This window comes from Herpailurus yagouaroundi, unplaced genomic scaffold (assembly GCF_014898765.1).
Source record: "Herpailurus yagouaroundi ecotype Mexico unplaced genomic scaffold, PumYag 193, whole genome shotgun sequence".
Classification (NCBI taxonomy): domain Eukaryota; kingdom Metazoa; phylum Chordata; class Mammalia; order Carnivora; family Felidae; genus Herpailurus; species Herpailurus yagouaroundi.
The window spans coordinates 7,052,634-7,066,568 of NW_024412424.1; the positions used below are offsets into that span (position 1 = coordinate 7,052,634).

The window sequence follows — 13,935 nt, forward strand, 5'->3', positions numbered from 1 at the left end:
TGTGACCTGAGTCCTATTCCTGGATGCACAGCCTCCAAGACCCATTCTCTGGCCCTCCCGTAAATTCCCTGAGTTAACAGCTATCCTTTAATCAATTTTTTCTGAATAAATGAGGGGGATGAGGGGGAATGCTGTCTGATATTTGTAACTAAAAACCAATACCCAGATGGATACAGAAAATATCACATCAAGTTGAAAACTTTAAAATAGTATTTTTACCTTGGGAAAGGGGGTTGTTTAGAAGGGTATCAGAGATTTGAACTGCATTTGTAACAGTTTATGTATTAAAAGAAAAAAGGGATAAAAATGACATATTACCAACAGCGTGGGAATCTTATTTATAAATGTTTGGATACTTTTCAAAACTCTAAAAGGCAACGGGGGCCATAGGTAGGAATGGCATTAATGAGAAGTGGAAGAAGAAAACAAAAGCAACTATTATTTATTTATCGAGGATTACTATGTGCCAATGTGCTTATAACGTAGTATCTTATGTAATCCTCAAAGTAACTACAATATGAATTCTTTTTATTTTCATGATCTAGATAAGGAAATGGACTCTATGTGGTTAAATCACTTGCCTAAGATGACACACATCTAAAGTAGTAGAGGCAGACCAGATTCTTCTGTCTCAGAGTCAAGTCTGGCTCTTAATTAACTTTCCTCATTCTCAGTAGCTCACACTACGATGAGGGGTTAGGGACCATCCAGCATGGAGGAAATGTGCAACAAGAAGAAAAAGAGGAAGAGGGACAAAAGTTGAAATGACAAACGGGGAAGAGTTGCACTTTGAGCCACTGAAGCCTTGAGATCTTGACTTCTAGCACCAGAAGAAGCAAGTGATGAGAGGTCTCTTTCCCCAGAGTATCCTTCACTTGTGAGGCCAGTTTGACCAACCTGACTTGTATGAAGCCTCAGTTCCTGCCCTGTAGGAACTGAGAAGGGCAGAGAAGAAACAAGCCAATTCTATGGGTGCTAAGTGAAACTCAACACCTGCGATTCACCATCAGAAGGCCTTCTCTCTGGCACATGCATTTAACTTCAAGTGGATGCTTTAGGAAGCACCCAACTCAAGAAGGCTCTTGAAAGGGAAGATCCAAATGAATCCCCGTCACCTAGCTCAGGCCAACCTACCAGGAACAGGAAAATTGGGGTCTTTTCTAGTATTGTACACACTGTCAAGGCTCTTACATGGGAGCTCTTGTTTTTGCCTTCAGAAGGTACTTCCTTAAATAGATGTAGGGTACTGTTATGTAATAAGAAATACATATTTTGGTCTCTCTGGTTCCTGGCTGGAGCTCCTAAAACCTTCGTTAATTTCCTAAGTGATAATAAAAGTGCCAGGAGCATCATGTATTCTAATGATGTATTCATGCATTCAACTCTTAGAGGGCTCCTGGATGGAGGCTGGTCACTGGTAAGACCAAACCATGATTAAAGTTTGATACCTTCAGGGGCGCCTGGGTGGCTCAGTTGGTTAAGTGGCGGACTTCAGCTCAGGTCATGATACCGCAGTTCATGGTTCTAGCCCCATGTTGGGCTCTGTGCTGACAACTCAAAGCCTGGAGCCTACTTTCGATTCTGTGTCTCCCTCTCTCTGCCTCTCGCCCACTCATGGTCTGTCTCTCTCTCAAAAATAAATAAAACGTTAAAAAAAATTAAAAAAAAAAAAACCAAAGTTTGGTTGGGGCGCCTGGGTGGCTCAGTCGGTTAAGCGTCCAACTTCAGCTCAGAGCTGTGCTGACAGCTCAGAGCCTGGAGCCTGCTTTGGATTCTGTGTCTCCCTCTGTCTCAAAAATAAATAAAAACATTAAAGAAAAAAAATTTTTTAATTATTTTTTATGTTTATTTTTGACAGAGAGAGAGAGACAGAGCAATAGCTAGGGAGGGGCAGAGAGAGAGGGAGACACAGAATCTGAAACAGGCTCCAGGCTCTGAGCTTGTCAGCACAGAGCCCGATGCAGGGCTCGAACTCACAGACCGTGAGATCTTGACCTGAGCCACCCAGGTGCCCCCCCCAAAAAAACTTTTTTAAATAAATAAAAACAGAGCTTGGTATTTCAGCCCATGCTCCACTCTGTAAAGAAGAGGGGCTAGAAATTGATTTACTAATGGATCATACCCATGTGCTGTAGGCTCCATAAAAATCCCAAAAGTATGGGGGTTTCAGGGAACTGTGTGTCAATGAATACACTCACATGCCAGGAGGGTGGTACACCCAAACTCCAAAGGGACAGAGGCCCCTCTATGTCTTTATTCTGTTCATTTGTATCCTCTATTGTATCATTTATTATATAATATTCCAGGAAACATGTTTCCCTGAGTTCTGCCAGTTGTTCTAACAAATTATGAAACCTAAGGAGGGGTAGGGAGAACCCCAACTGATAGATGATCAATCAGAAGTACAGTAACCTGGGACATGTGATTGGTGTCTGAGCTGGGGGGAAGTCTTGTGGAATTGATCCCTTAACTTGTGGGACCTGATGCTAATTCCAAGTAGACAGCGTCAGACTGAATTACAGGACAGCCAGCTGGTGTCAGAGAATTGGTAAATGTGGGAAAAACCACACTTTTGGTAGTCTGAAGTGTGAATGTGTTAGTAGTAAGGGAACACAGTGAGACTTATTCAGATAGCTACTCTTCTAATTAACATGTACCTCTGTCTCCCACCAATTCACTAAAACTGTTTTAAGAATGTAATTACTGGGGCGCCTGGGTGGCGCAGTCGGTTAAGCGTCCGACTTCAGCCAGGTCATGATCTCGCGGTCTGTGAGTTCGAGCCCCGCGTCGGGCTCTGGGCTGATGGCTCGGAGCCTGGAGCCTGTTTCCGATTCCGTGTCTCCCTCTCTCTCTGCCCCTCCCCCATTCATGCTCTGTCTCTCTCTGTCCCAAAAATAAATAAAACGTTGAAAAAAAAAATTAAAAAAAAAAAGAATGTAATTACTTTGTATACATACAACAAGGTATGTGTTGCACAGATTAAGTCAGAGGATAAAGGCAACTCTCTGAGGTGATGACAGATGTTTTTTAAAAGGCAATCTAATTTTGCCATAATTTAAAAAAAAGCAATCTAGAAAACAGCCTGAGCTCTCAAGACAGTAAATTGTTTTAAATATCATTAATATATACTTAATTTTTAATTTTTCTTACTGTTTATTTTGAGAGAGTGGAGCAGGGACAGAGAGGGAGAGAGAATCTCAAGTAAGAATGCCAAGCATGGAGCCTGTCGGTGAGGCTCGATCTCACAACTGTGAGATCATGACCTGAAATCAAGAGTTGGATACTTAACTGACTGAACCACCCAGGCACCTGACATAATTTTTTATTATCAAAAGGATTAGGTTGAGACACAATATAGTTGACCCTTGAACAACTTGGGTTTGAACAGCATGGGTCCACTTATATGCAGATTTTTTTTCAATAAATGCACTATAGTACTGAAAATGTATTTTTTCTTCCTTATGGTTTTCTTTATTATAACACTTTCTCTAGCTTATTTTAAGAATACAGTATATAATACATACACCATATAAAATACATATTAATTGACTCCTAAGGTTATCGGTAAGGCTTCTGGGTCCACAGTAAACAATTAAGTTTTGGGGGAGTCAAAAATTATAAGAAGATTTTCAACTGTGCAAGGGATCAACATCCCTAACCCCATGTTGTTCATGAGTCAACTGTACTATGAGGCAAAGAGCCTTTTCACCCGTGAATTGAGAAAGGCAGGTCTGTTCAGTACATACACATGTCACCTCTCTAGCCTCATCCATTCTTTCAGTGCACTCTAGTTACACCAGCTTTTTTGCCATTTTTTAAATAAGCAGGCTTCGGGCTTTCGGATTTGGAATGCTCTTTCCTCAGATAATCACGTGGCTCATCTGCCAACTCTCCTTGGTCTTAACTCAAATGTCAAGAGCACATTGGGGCTTACCCTGGTTACCTCCATCTGCTTTTTTTTCACTCCTCTGCATTATCACTATATAACAAGATTTTTCTTATCTTACGTACCATCTATCTCCTTCCAGCTATAATGTATGCTCCTGTATACAGGGAGCTTTCTGTCGGCTCACTACTGTACCCAAGCATCTAGAGTAAAGGGCTTTACAAATAAAAAGACATTAAGATGTTTGGGATAGGGAAGAAAAGGTTAAGAACTATTGCTCTGTACATACAAGTTCAAAGCAAAATATTCTCAAACAACACCTTTCATTAGAAAAGCAGTTCATGTTTAATGAAAAATTCAAGCTCTCAGGGCATTTGGGTGGCTTAGTCAGTTAAGCATCCGATTCTTGATTTCGGCCCAGGTAATGATCTCACAGTTCGCAGGTTCGAGCCCTACATTGGGCTATGTGTGGACAGTGCAGGGCGGCTTGGGATTCTCTCTCTCTCTCTCTCTCTCTCTCTCTGCCCCTCAGCTGCACACATGAGCACATTCTCTCTCTCAAAAATAAACTAAAAAATAAAAACAAAAAATAAAAAATTCAAGTTATCCTCCTTAGCAACCCACTCCCCAGCCCAGTTACTGTTTTGAACTTTACTACTATTATTCAAGGACCATGACATTCTACATGTTAAAAATCAGTGATACTAAACCGGTTTTGACACTCAGCAATCTGTTACACATCCTACCCTGTCAATAGACAAAGATCTACCTCATTCTTCTGACTGCACAGGACACACTACAATTGTACCATTATTCACCATTTCCCTTATTTAGTGACTTGTTTCTAGTGTTACTACTATTATAAGCAGTGCAGCAGTGAATATCCTCGTATACACATGTATCTGTGAACACAAATGCAAAGCCAATGGTATGCATACTTAAAAAAAAATTTTATAAGTATTGCCAAAATCACTTTCAAGAAAATTACACTAATTTATCCTCTCATACCCTTGCCACCCTGGGTGAAATCTTTATAAATGTTACCCTACCTAATAAATGAAATATGGCATTTCACATTTATTATTTATTTAAAATGTTTACTGCTTTATTTTGAGAGAGAGAGACCATGAGCAGGGAAGGAGCAGAGAATCCCAAGCAGGCTCTGCACTGTCAGCGCAGAGCCCAAGGCAGGGCTCCATCTCATGAACCACGAGGTCATGACCTACATCGAAATCAAGAGCTGGACACTCAACTGACTGAGCCACCCAGGCACCCCTGGTATTTCACTTTTAAAATTTGTACTTCCTGGAGCACCTGGGTGGCTCAGTCGGTTGAGTGGCTAACTTTAGCTTAGGTCATGATCTCTCGGTTCAGGAGTTTAGGCCCCACATCGGGTTCTGTGCTGACAGTCCAGAGCCCGAAGCCTGCTTTGGATTTTGTGTCTCCCTCTCTCTGCCCCTCCCTGGCTCACACTCCTTCTCTCTCAAAAAAATAAACGTTAAAGAGACATCTTCTGATATGCTTATTAGCACTACTTGTATTCTTCTTCTATGAATTGTCTTATATCCTTTGTTCATTTTTTTTACTAATTATTTTTTTCTACTTTCTAAGAGTTCTTTGTGTGTTAGAAACACTAGAAAGAAGCAGTCTCAAGTTAAAACAGCTTGGGTGCAAATACTAGCTACTGAAATAGGACTTAACCTCCTTATGCCTCATATGCTATTTTTAGTTTCAAAAATTATGCTTTTAAACTAAGTACAGACCTATAAGATATCAAAAAACCAATGTGTGTATAATAATTTTGTAACTGCAAGGTATATTTGATTCTGATATAACTCAGAAAAAAATGTTTTTACAAAATTTTATATAAAGTTGTATTGTCAGTCATATATATTTTTTTAATTTTAACGTTTATTTATTTTTGAGACACAGAGAGACAGAGCATGAACAGGGGAGGGGCAGAGAGAGAGGGAGACACAGAATCTGAAACAGGCTCCAGGCTCTGAGCGGTCAGCACAGAGCCCGACGTGGGGCTCGAACTCACGGACCGTGAGATCATGACCTGAACCGAGGTCGGATGCTTAACCAACCGAGCCACCCAGGCACCCCATTCATATTTTTATTAATATTATCTGGCTTATGATTTTGGCAGCTTTAGAATAACATGTCAATTTTCATGTAAGTAACATTAGGTAATACAATTTAATTTTATTTAATCTACAAAGCCAACTTTTAGAAAAACTAAACCCCATTTGGCTTAAACCAGTTATTAATGAAAATATATTATTTTTAAACAATTTTTTTTCATGTTTATTTATTTTGGAGAGGTGGGGGAGGGACAGAGAGAGGAAGACACAGAATCTGAAGCAGGTTCCAGGCTCTGAGCTGTCAGCATGGAGCCCTATGCGGGGCCTGAACTCAAACCGTGAGATCATGACCTGAGCCTAAGTCGGTTGCTTAACCGACTGAGCCACCCAGATGCCACTGCCTTAAGAGTTTTTAATTTAAAACTTATGAAAAGGAAAGAAAGATCAGTCTCAAGAAAGGTAAGCTAGGATTAACTACCCTTTGGTCCAAGAATGCTTGGCTCAAAGGTCATTTTTAATTTTAAAGAGGGGAAAAAAACTACTCTTGCACATACATACCATATACCACAATCCTTATCTCAGCAACTTAGATGGTAGAAATGGACTACTTGAAAAAGGCAAAAAATGTTCAAGGAGGAAACTTTTTTAAAAAGACATACACGCTAATAACTTGAATTAAATCTGATAACCTAGGGGCACCTGAGTGGCTCAGTTGGTTGGGTGTCCAACTTCGGCTTAGTCATGATCTCACACACAGTTTGTGAGTTTGAGTCCCACGTTGGGCTCTGTGCTGACAGCTTGCAGCCTGTTTCAGATTCTGTGTCTCCCTCTCTCTCTGCCCCTCCCCCATGCACACTCTGTCTCTCTCTCTCAAAGATAAATAAACATTAAAAAAATTTTTTTAAATGGGAGGGGGGATGGGCTAAATGGATAAGGGACATTAAGGAATCTACTCCTGAAATCATTGTTTCACTATATGCTATTTTGGATGTAAATTTTAAAAAATAAAAAATAAAATTAAAATAATAATAATAATAATAATCTGATAACCTATGTGGGGAAGAGAACCACACCAAGAAAAGACAGCCTAATAAGTTGGCCAAAATGTAAATCCACAAAAGATATATCAAAAGAACATTGATAGTTATTATTAAAATTATTATGCCTCTAACTTGCTGATCAAGCTAATATTCTGTGAGATATATAAATACAGCAATTTTTTTTTTAATTTTTTTTTTCAACGTTTTTATTTATTTATGGGACAGACAGAGACAGAGCATGAACGGGGGAGGGGCAGAGAGAGAGGGAGACACAGAATCGGAAACAGGCTCCAGGCTCCGAGCCATCAGCCCAGAGCCTGACGCGGGGCTCGAACTCACGGACCGCGAGATCGTGACCTGGCTGAAGTCGGACGCTTAACCGACTGCGCCACCCAGGCGCCCCCAGCAATTTTTTTTTTGAGAGTGAGTGAAGGGCCGGGGGGGGGGGGGGGCGGGGAAAAAAAACCACAAAGGGGGGGTGAGCTCACTCCATGGGGGACTCAAACTCACCAATAAGCTCACTACTTGAGCCAAAATCAGATGCTTAATGACTCAGCCACCCAGGTGCCCACAAATACAGTTATATTTATGCAGGGGTTCCCTGAGACCTGAAAATTATTTCAAGTACTCCTTCAGGGTAAAAAAGATTGGGTAAAGCTATCTCAGAGTTTACTTTCTTCCTTAGGAAGGCTTTCCACAATCTAGAATTCCAAAGACTTTCTATACTGTCTTTTAACGGTCTTATTGTTTTGTTTTTATCTGACTCTTTCACCTATCTGGTCTGTATTAGGAGAGATATCTGACTTTATTTCCAAGAAGAGTAGCAGACTGCCTTACTCCACTAATGGAATATATCCTTTCCCCACCTATTAGAAGAGCCACCTTCATCCTATACCTGGTATCTATCACAGCTGACCCTTGAAGAACATGGCAGGGGCTAGGGGCACCAACTCCTTTGCAATCAGAAATCAACATATAAAACTTTTGACTCCTGTGAAACTTAACTATTAAAAACCTGTTGATTAGAAACCTTACTGATAACTAAAACTGTCAACATATATTTTGTATGTTATTTCTATTATATATTCTCATAATAAAGTACACAAAAAGATGCCATTAAGAATATCATAAGATAAATTTTCAGTACTGTACTGTATTTCTCAAAAAAAATTTGTATAGAAGCGGACCTGTGTAGTTCAAACCTATGTTCAAGGGTCAACTATACGCATAATATATGCAGACATACATATGTAAATGTGTGTTCTACACCCTTGGTCAAGTCCCAACTGGTGGGAGACTGAGGTTGCCCCAGGGGAGAATTTTGCTTTGTATCCTTAACTTCTTGGCTTAGAGCACCCTGAGAACTATTCCACCTTCCCTAAAAGTTCTCTTTTACATTAATTCTTCTGTTGCCTGGTTCTGTTTGCTTTCTCTCTTAGCAATTTCTCAGATTTAGTGATTTTTTTTTTTTTTTGAGAGAGAGCCAGCGCTTGTGCGAGCGGGGGAGACAGGCAGAGGAGGAGAGAGATAATCTTAAGCAGACTCTATGCTGACACAGGGCTTGATCCCACAACCCTGGGATTATGAGCTGAAATCAAGAGTCGGACGCTGGGGGGTGGGAGGGAGGGGAAAGTGGGTGATGGGCATTGAGGAGGGCACCTGTTGGGTCTATGGCCATACCACCCTGAACGCGCCCAATCTCGTCTGATCTCGGAAGCTAAGCAGGGTCGGGCCTGGTTAGTACTTGGATGGGAGGAGGGCACCTGTTGGGATGAGCACTGGGTGTTGTATGGAAATCAATTTGACAATAAATTTCATATTAAAAAAAAAAAAAAGAGCTGGATGTTCAACCAACTGAGCCACCCGGGTACCCCGGATTTAGTGGTTTTTTGATGGCACTTGTTTTTTCCAGTACTACTTTTTTGAAAGTATTTTTTAAGTTACTTAGAATGAAGAAAATATGTGTTCTTATGAGTCCAACATATTGAACCTATCTCATGGATTTATTATTATTTACACTTCTTTTATTTACAGGGGTTTTGGAGAACGACAATGAAGTTAACAGGTGACTTCAATCAGCCATCTTGAAAACAAAGTCTCAAACACTTTAAACTCAAATCCCAAACCATTTTTATCCCCCTCCTTTTTTTATTTAAATGTTTACTTATTTTGAGAGTGAGTGAGAGAGTGACAGAGAGAGAGAGAGAAAGAGAGAGAGAGAGAGAGAGAGAGAGAGAGAGGGAAAGAGTGAGTGCGAGCAGGGGAGGGGCAGAGAAAGTGAAGGCAAGGGAGAATCCCAAGCAGGCTCCATGATGTCAGTGCAGAGCCTGATTTGGGGCTCGATCCCACAAACTGTGAGATTGTGACTTGAGCTGAAATCGAGTTAGACACTAAACCAACTGAGCCATCCAGGTACCCCCTTCCTTTTTTTTTTTTTTTAAAGTAAGTTCTACATCCATGTGGGGCTTGAACTCATGATCCCAAGATCAAGAGTCACATGCTCCGCATGCTCTACCAACTGAACCTGCCAGATGCCCCATCCCAAACCATTTAATCTCATGAAAAAAGAAGTCCAAGCTGTAAATAACAGCAGAATAATTTCTCAAACCAAAAAGCCAGCCTTCTCTTATCTACCTTTCCTGTACCCTGCCCTCCTTCCTTACAAAGAATGGAATAAACAATGACTGCATTCCTCTGTGTGCCAGATGTTTTCTGGTCTATTATCTCATTCAGTCTCACTAAACAGTATTATCCCTATTTAATAAATGAAAAACCTAGGGCTGAAAAAACTTACATCATGTCAAGCCAGATCTAAACCCAAGAATACAACTCCAGACCCATGTTCTTCCAATATACCTGTCTGCATCCCTAAGGAGTAAAGGCGCCTTCTATCTCACCAGATACACCTCTCCACCTTCTTGCCCCTCAGTCACATTCTACTCCCTTTCCAATTCTTAGTGGAAAAAGCATACAGGGCAAAATGAAATAGAACCACAAGAGACAATAGCAAGAAAGGAGCATTTGTAAATGGAGCATACTGTTAGTTTCATATGAGGAACCCCTAAAGAGGCACTTTTAAAATCTTGGCAAATTTATTAGTTCCTCCTCTTTCTGTAAGCTCATTATCAATTAGCATTATTTCCTGAGGATTATAAACAGTAAATGAAGACCTGGAAATCTACAAGTGACCTGAGTCACGGAACCATACAACTAAAGGAAGATCACTAAAACAGATCACACCCATTTTAAAATAAGTTCCAAATGTCATGCTTGTAAGTAATGAGAAAAGATAAGCCCCTCCTATGTTCTTGATCTACCCAGGGTGACACAGACAAAAGGGAAGCTTCAGTTACACACAGCTATGTCACATCCGAGTCCAGTCCCAGAAGACCTCTAATTTCTGTACTGTTTAATTCTCCAAAGCAAATGGCAAGTATCTGTGATCGGTTCAGTTTATGGTAGCTGCAAATATTTTTAGTCTGTACTATATATGAAAGCCATTGTGTTAAATAAAATGTTTCAAAAAAACACAGAATATTCCCTTAGTGAAAATAACCTCAGATATCTGTATATAGATGTGATGTTCCTACTAACCAAAACCCTGATGGCAAATAAAATCTACTAAATAGGATGCACCTCAACATCTCCCTTTTACCTGAACCTGCTGTGGCTGTTGAACCTGAATCTGCTGTTCTTGTTGAGTTTGTGGCTGAACACTGGTGGTGACTGGACAGGCAAGTTCAAGTAAAGACCCAGCCACTTCGGTGCTGTCTGTATAAATGCAGTTCCCACCCTGTTGGTACACCATGGTAGTGGTAGCTGTCTGCTGGAACTCCTGAAGGGCTTCTGGCCCCTTAGAGGCTAGTGAGTCCAGAAATTCCTTCATCCTGTGCTGCGGGACAGACCGCGCCTTTACTCGGATGTATTCTTCAAAGGAAATGGTGTTCTCCAGAGAATTATTCATATTGCAGAGTCCTTAGGGTTCCTAGAAATAAAAATAAATGGTCAGAAGTCAAAATTATGCTATTGTTTTCGTATTTTGAAATGCACACAGCAATCAATCACTTTTGCATCAGAGTAGAATATTCAGGGCAGCTGTATACAGGAATCCAAAATACAGTAATGTATTATACCACCTTATTATTTTTTTTAAGTTACCCATGTTTAAAAATTGCTTCTATAAACATTTCTTAAACTATCACACTGAAAACAAAAAACAAAGGCATGCGTCACAGTACTGGATGAAACAGGCTGAAAACACACTCTCCACCCAGCACTAGGCCAATGCCATCTTCTCTGCAGAGCCAAGCACTGGACAATAAAAGTCACATGCAAAACTATTGTGATCATCACAGAGAGGACAACCAAGGAAGCCAGGAGCAGGGATTCCTAGTGACATGTTCAATTTCCACCGCCAACTATGTCCTATAGTAAAAACATGTATGCCACTTAGCTATAGCAAGACCTGAGAAAAAGGGGATATATACTTCATTTCCCACCAGAAACACCAAAAATCCCAGTTTGCCATATATTGCTCACATTGTTTTGTAGCATAGCTTACTTGTCAGAAGCATGGATTTTGGAGCTAGCTTGCCTGGGTTCAAATCTCAGCTCAATCTCTCTTTAGCTTTGAAACACTAGACAAGTTAGTTAACCTTGGTTTTGTGTATAAAATGGGGATAAATAAAATAATATTTACCTTACAGAGTTGACATGAAGATTAAATATAAAACTCTGAGAAAAGTACCTGACACAGACAGTACTGTATAAGTGCTAACTAATATTAAAATTAGTGGGTAAAGTTGAATAGTGCTTTAAATAACTAGGTCACTCCTAAAACTCAGAAATCAATTCTGCAAATTTTTCATCAGGGTATTTACCCTAAGAATTAATCTGCAGGGGTGGATAGTAATTCTCAACTACCTGGGGGACAACCATGCAATCTATCTACGGACTATTAGTTGCCTGCCACTGCTGATTTCATATTATTCCCTCCCCTCTGGATCAGAACCACCTCCAGAACAAAAGCAGCAGCAGGATATGAATGTCACACAAACCACGTGAACGTTTTTGCCAGAAAGGACTCTTATCAATCGCAAATGGAAAAGTTGTTTCCCTGAACCATCAAAGAAAGGCTAGAAGACTAGAAAGGCATCAACACTAGAAATATCAGTCTCTCTTTCACTGCCCAGATGTTCTGCCTTATGTTACAGATATAAGGTATATGGGTAATCATCTTATCTCTTCCACCTGGCTCTAAACTCCTGGCACACAAGACTGTGTCCTGATCCTCTCAGATGGCTGACACATGGTAGGTGCTTCATATGTATATGTACGTGTATATGTATATGTTACATTTGCAATTCAATGTAGAACAAGAAGGATTATGGCTCTTTGTTCCTGTAACATCTATAACTTACAATTATAAATGTTAAGCTGTTCCTGTAACATCTGTAAGTTACAATTATAAATGTTAAGCCTTCTCCTGGTAAATGGTCAGTATACACCCTGGGAAAACGGCCTATATATCCAAGACAAGCGTGAGACCAGAGAAAACATATGATCCTTACTGCTATTAAGTTACTAACACTGGCAACATTTCTGTGGGACACTCTAAGTATAGTATACAACTTATATTTGGGTGCTTTCCCTACATAGTTGACACAACAGTAAATCTTTTATAACGATGCATATAATACATTGCAAATGTATTTCTCCATAAATAAAGAACAGCACATATACCTTATCCTGCCTAAAATCAAACCTTAACCCACTACTCTGAGGAGAGCCTCTACATCTCAGGACACCCCAAACGCAATAGAGTGCAAAGAAAAGCAAGCACAGGCCAGGTGACTGCAAAGTTAAAATCTTTGTTGAAGACCTCTAATCTCCTGAAATACAACTCGTTTGTCCCTTTCCCACTTCTCTTCTTGACCACTTGCCTTGCTCAGTTCTCCCTTCTTTCTCTCTGCTGCAGGGGAGTTGAAAATTAGGAGGTCTGCTGTAAGACTTCAAAGTAAGCTCTCAACAATGGCCATGATACAAGTGAATAAGAACATCACCAAGGCCAAACACCCCATCCTTCTGTTACCTATTCAGAGCAGGCCATTCCCCTGTAGGTGACCCACAATCACTCACCACACTGGCACAGAATGTGTCAAATCTCCCTTCTGATAAGAGCATCATGACTAGAATTTCCTTCTGAAGAAGGAAGGCATCTCTCATAATACAGACCCAATAACATCACAAAATTCACATGTGACTCTAAATACCTCATCACATCTACCCTTCTGCTCAAAAAGGGACAAAGAAGAGCTATATGAATAGCAATTAACTGATTCTGTACCATGCTGGTACATATTTCAATTTTCTACCTCCATTACAGAAGAATGGCAGAGGTCAATTGAAATTTACACTTCCCCAAATTTATTTTCAACAATTACATTCCCATAAAATACACCAAATTCTGAAGACCGTCTGCACTGGAATCATCGCTACTGTGTCAAAGCAATTTTTTAAAAAAATATGGGTAACCATGGGGCAAAACATTTTTTTGTCTCAAATCTGGGAGAAAAGAAATACACACAATTAAGAACCAAAAAAATTGCAAAATAAGTTAATAGAATCAGAAAACCTTCACACAAATATTGCTTGGTAAAGGCAGTCCCTGTGACTTATTTTCCTTCACTCTTTCAAGTTTCACTAATGAGGATGCTTAAGCTTTATCTGAAGTCTAATATTAAATATAAAGGAGGACTACACTAACTCTTTTCCTAGAAACAAATTTTCTTCAGTTTCCAGGGTAGAATTACAACTAGTTTTTCTATTTTTGTTTCGGGGGGGGGGGGGGGGGGAGTAATAATAAAACCATAATCTTTTTTTTTTTTTTTTTTTTTTTCATTCTTTTTTTTTTTTTTTTTTT

The 13,935-nt window shown here is 40.0% G+C and overlaps 1 protein-coding gene across 7 annotated transcripts in view; it reads right to left on the reverse strand.

Annotated features, from left to right (window-relative positions):
* The window catches only part of QRICH1 (glutamine rich 1), a 52,844-nt gene that overhangs the window by 31,733 nt on the left and 7,176 nt on the right, over positions 1-13,935 (reverse strand). For all 7 annotated transcript variants that reach the window (XM_040445309.1, XM_040445307.1, XM_040445311.1 and 4 more), the window contains one exon: positions 10,669-10,998. In XM_040445309.1, the coding sequence (XP_040301243.1) occupies positions 10,669-10,977 (309 nt within the window). In that variant the 5' untranslated portion in view covers positions 10,978-10,998. The remainder of the gene's footprint in view (positions 1-10,668; positions 10,999-13,935) is intronic.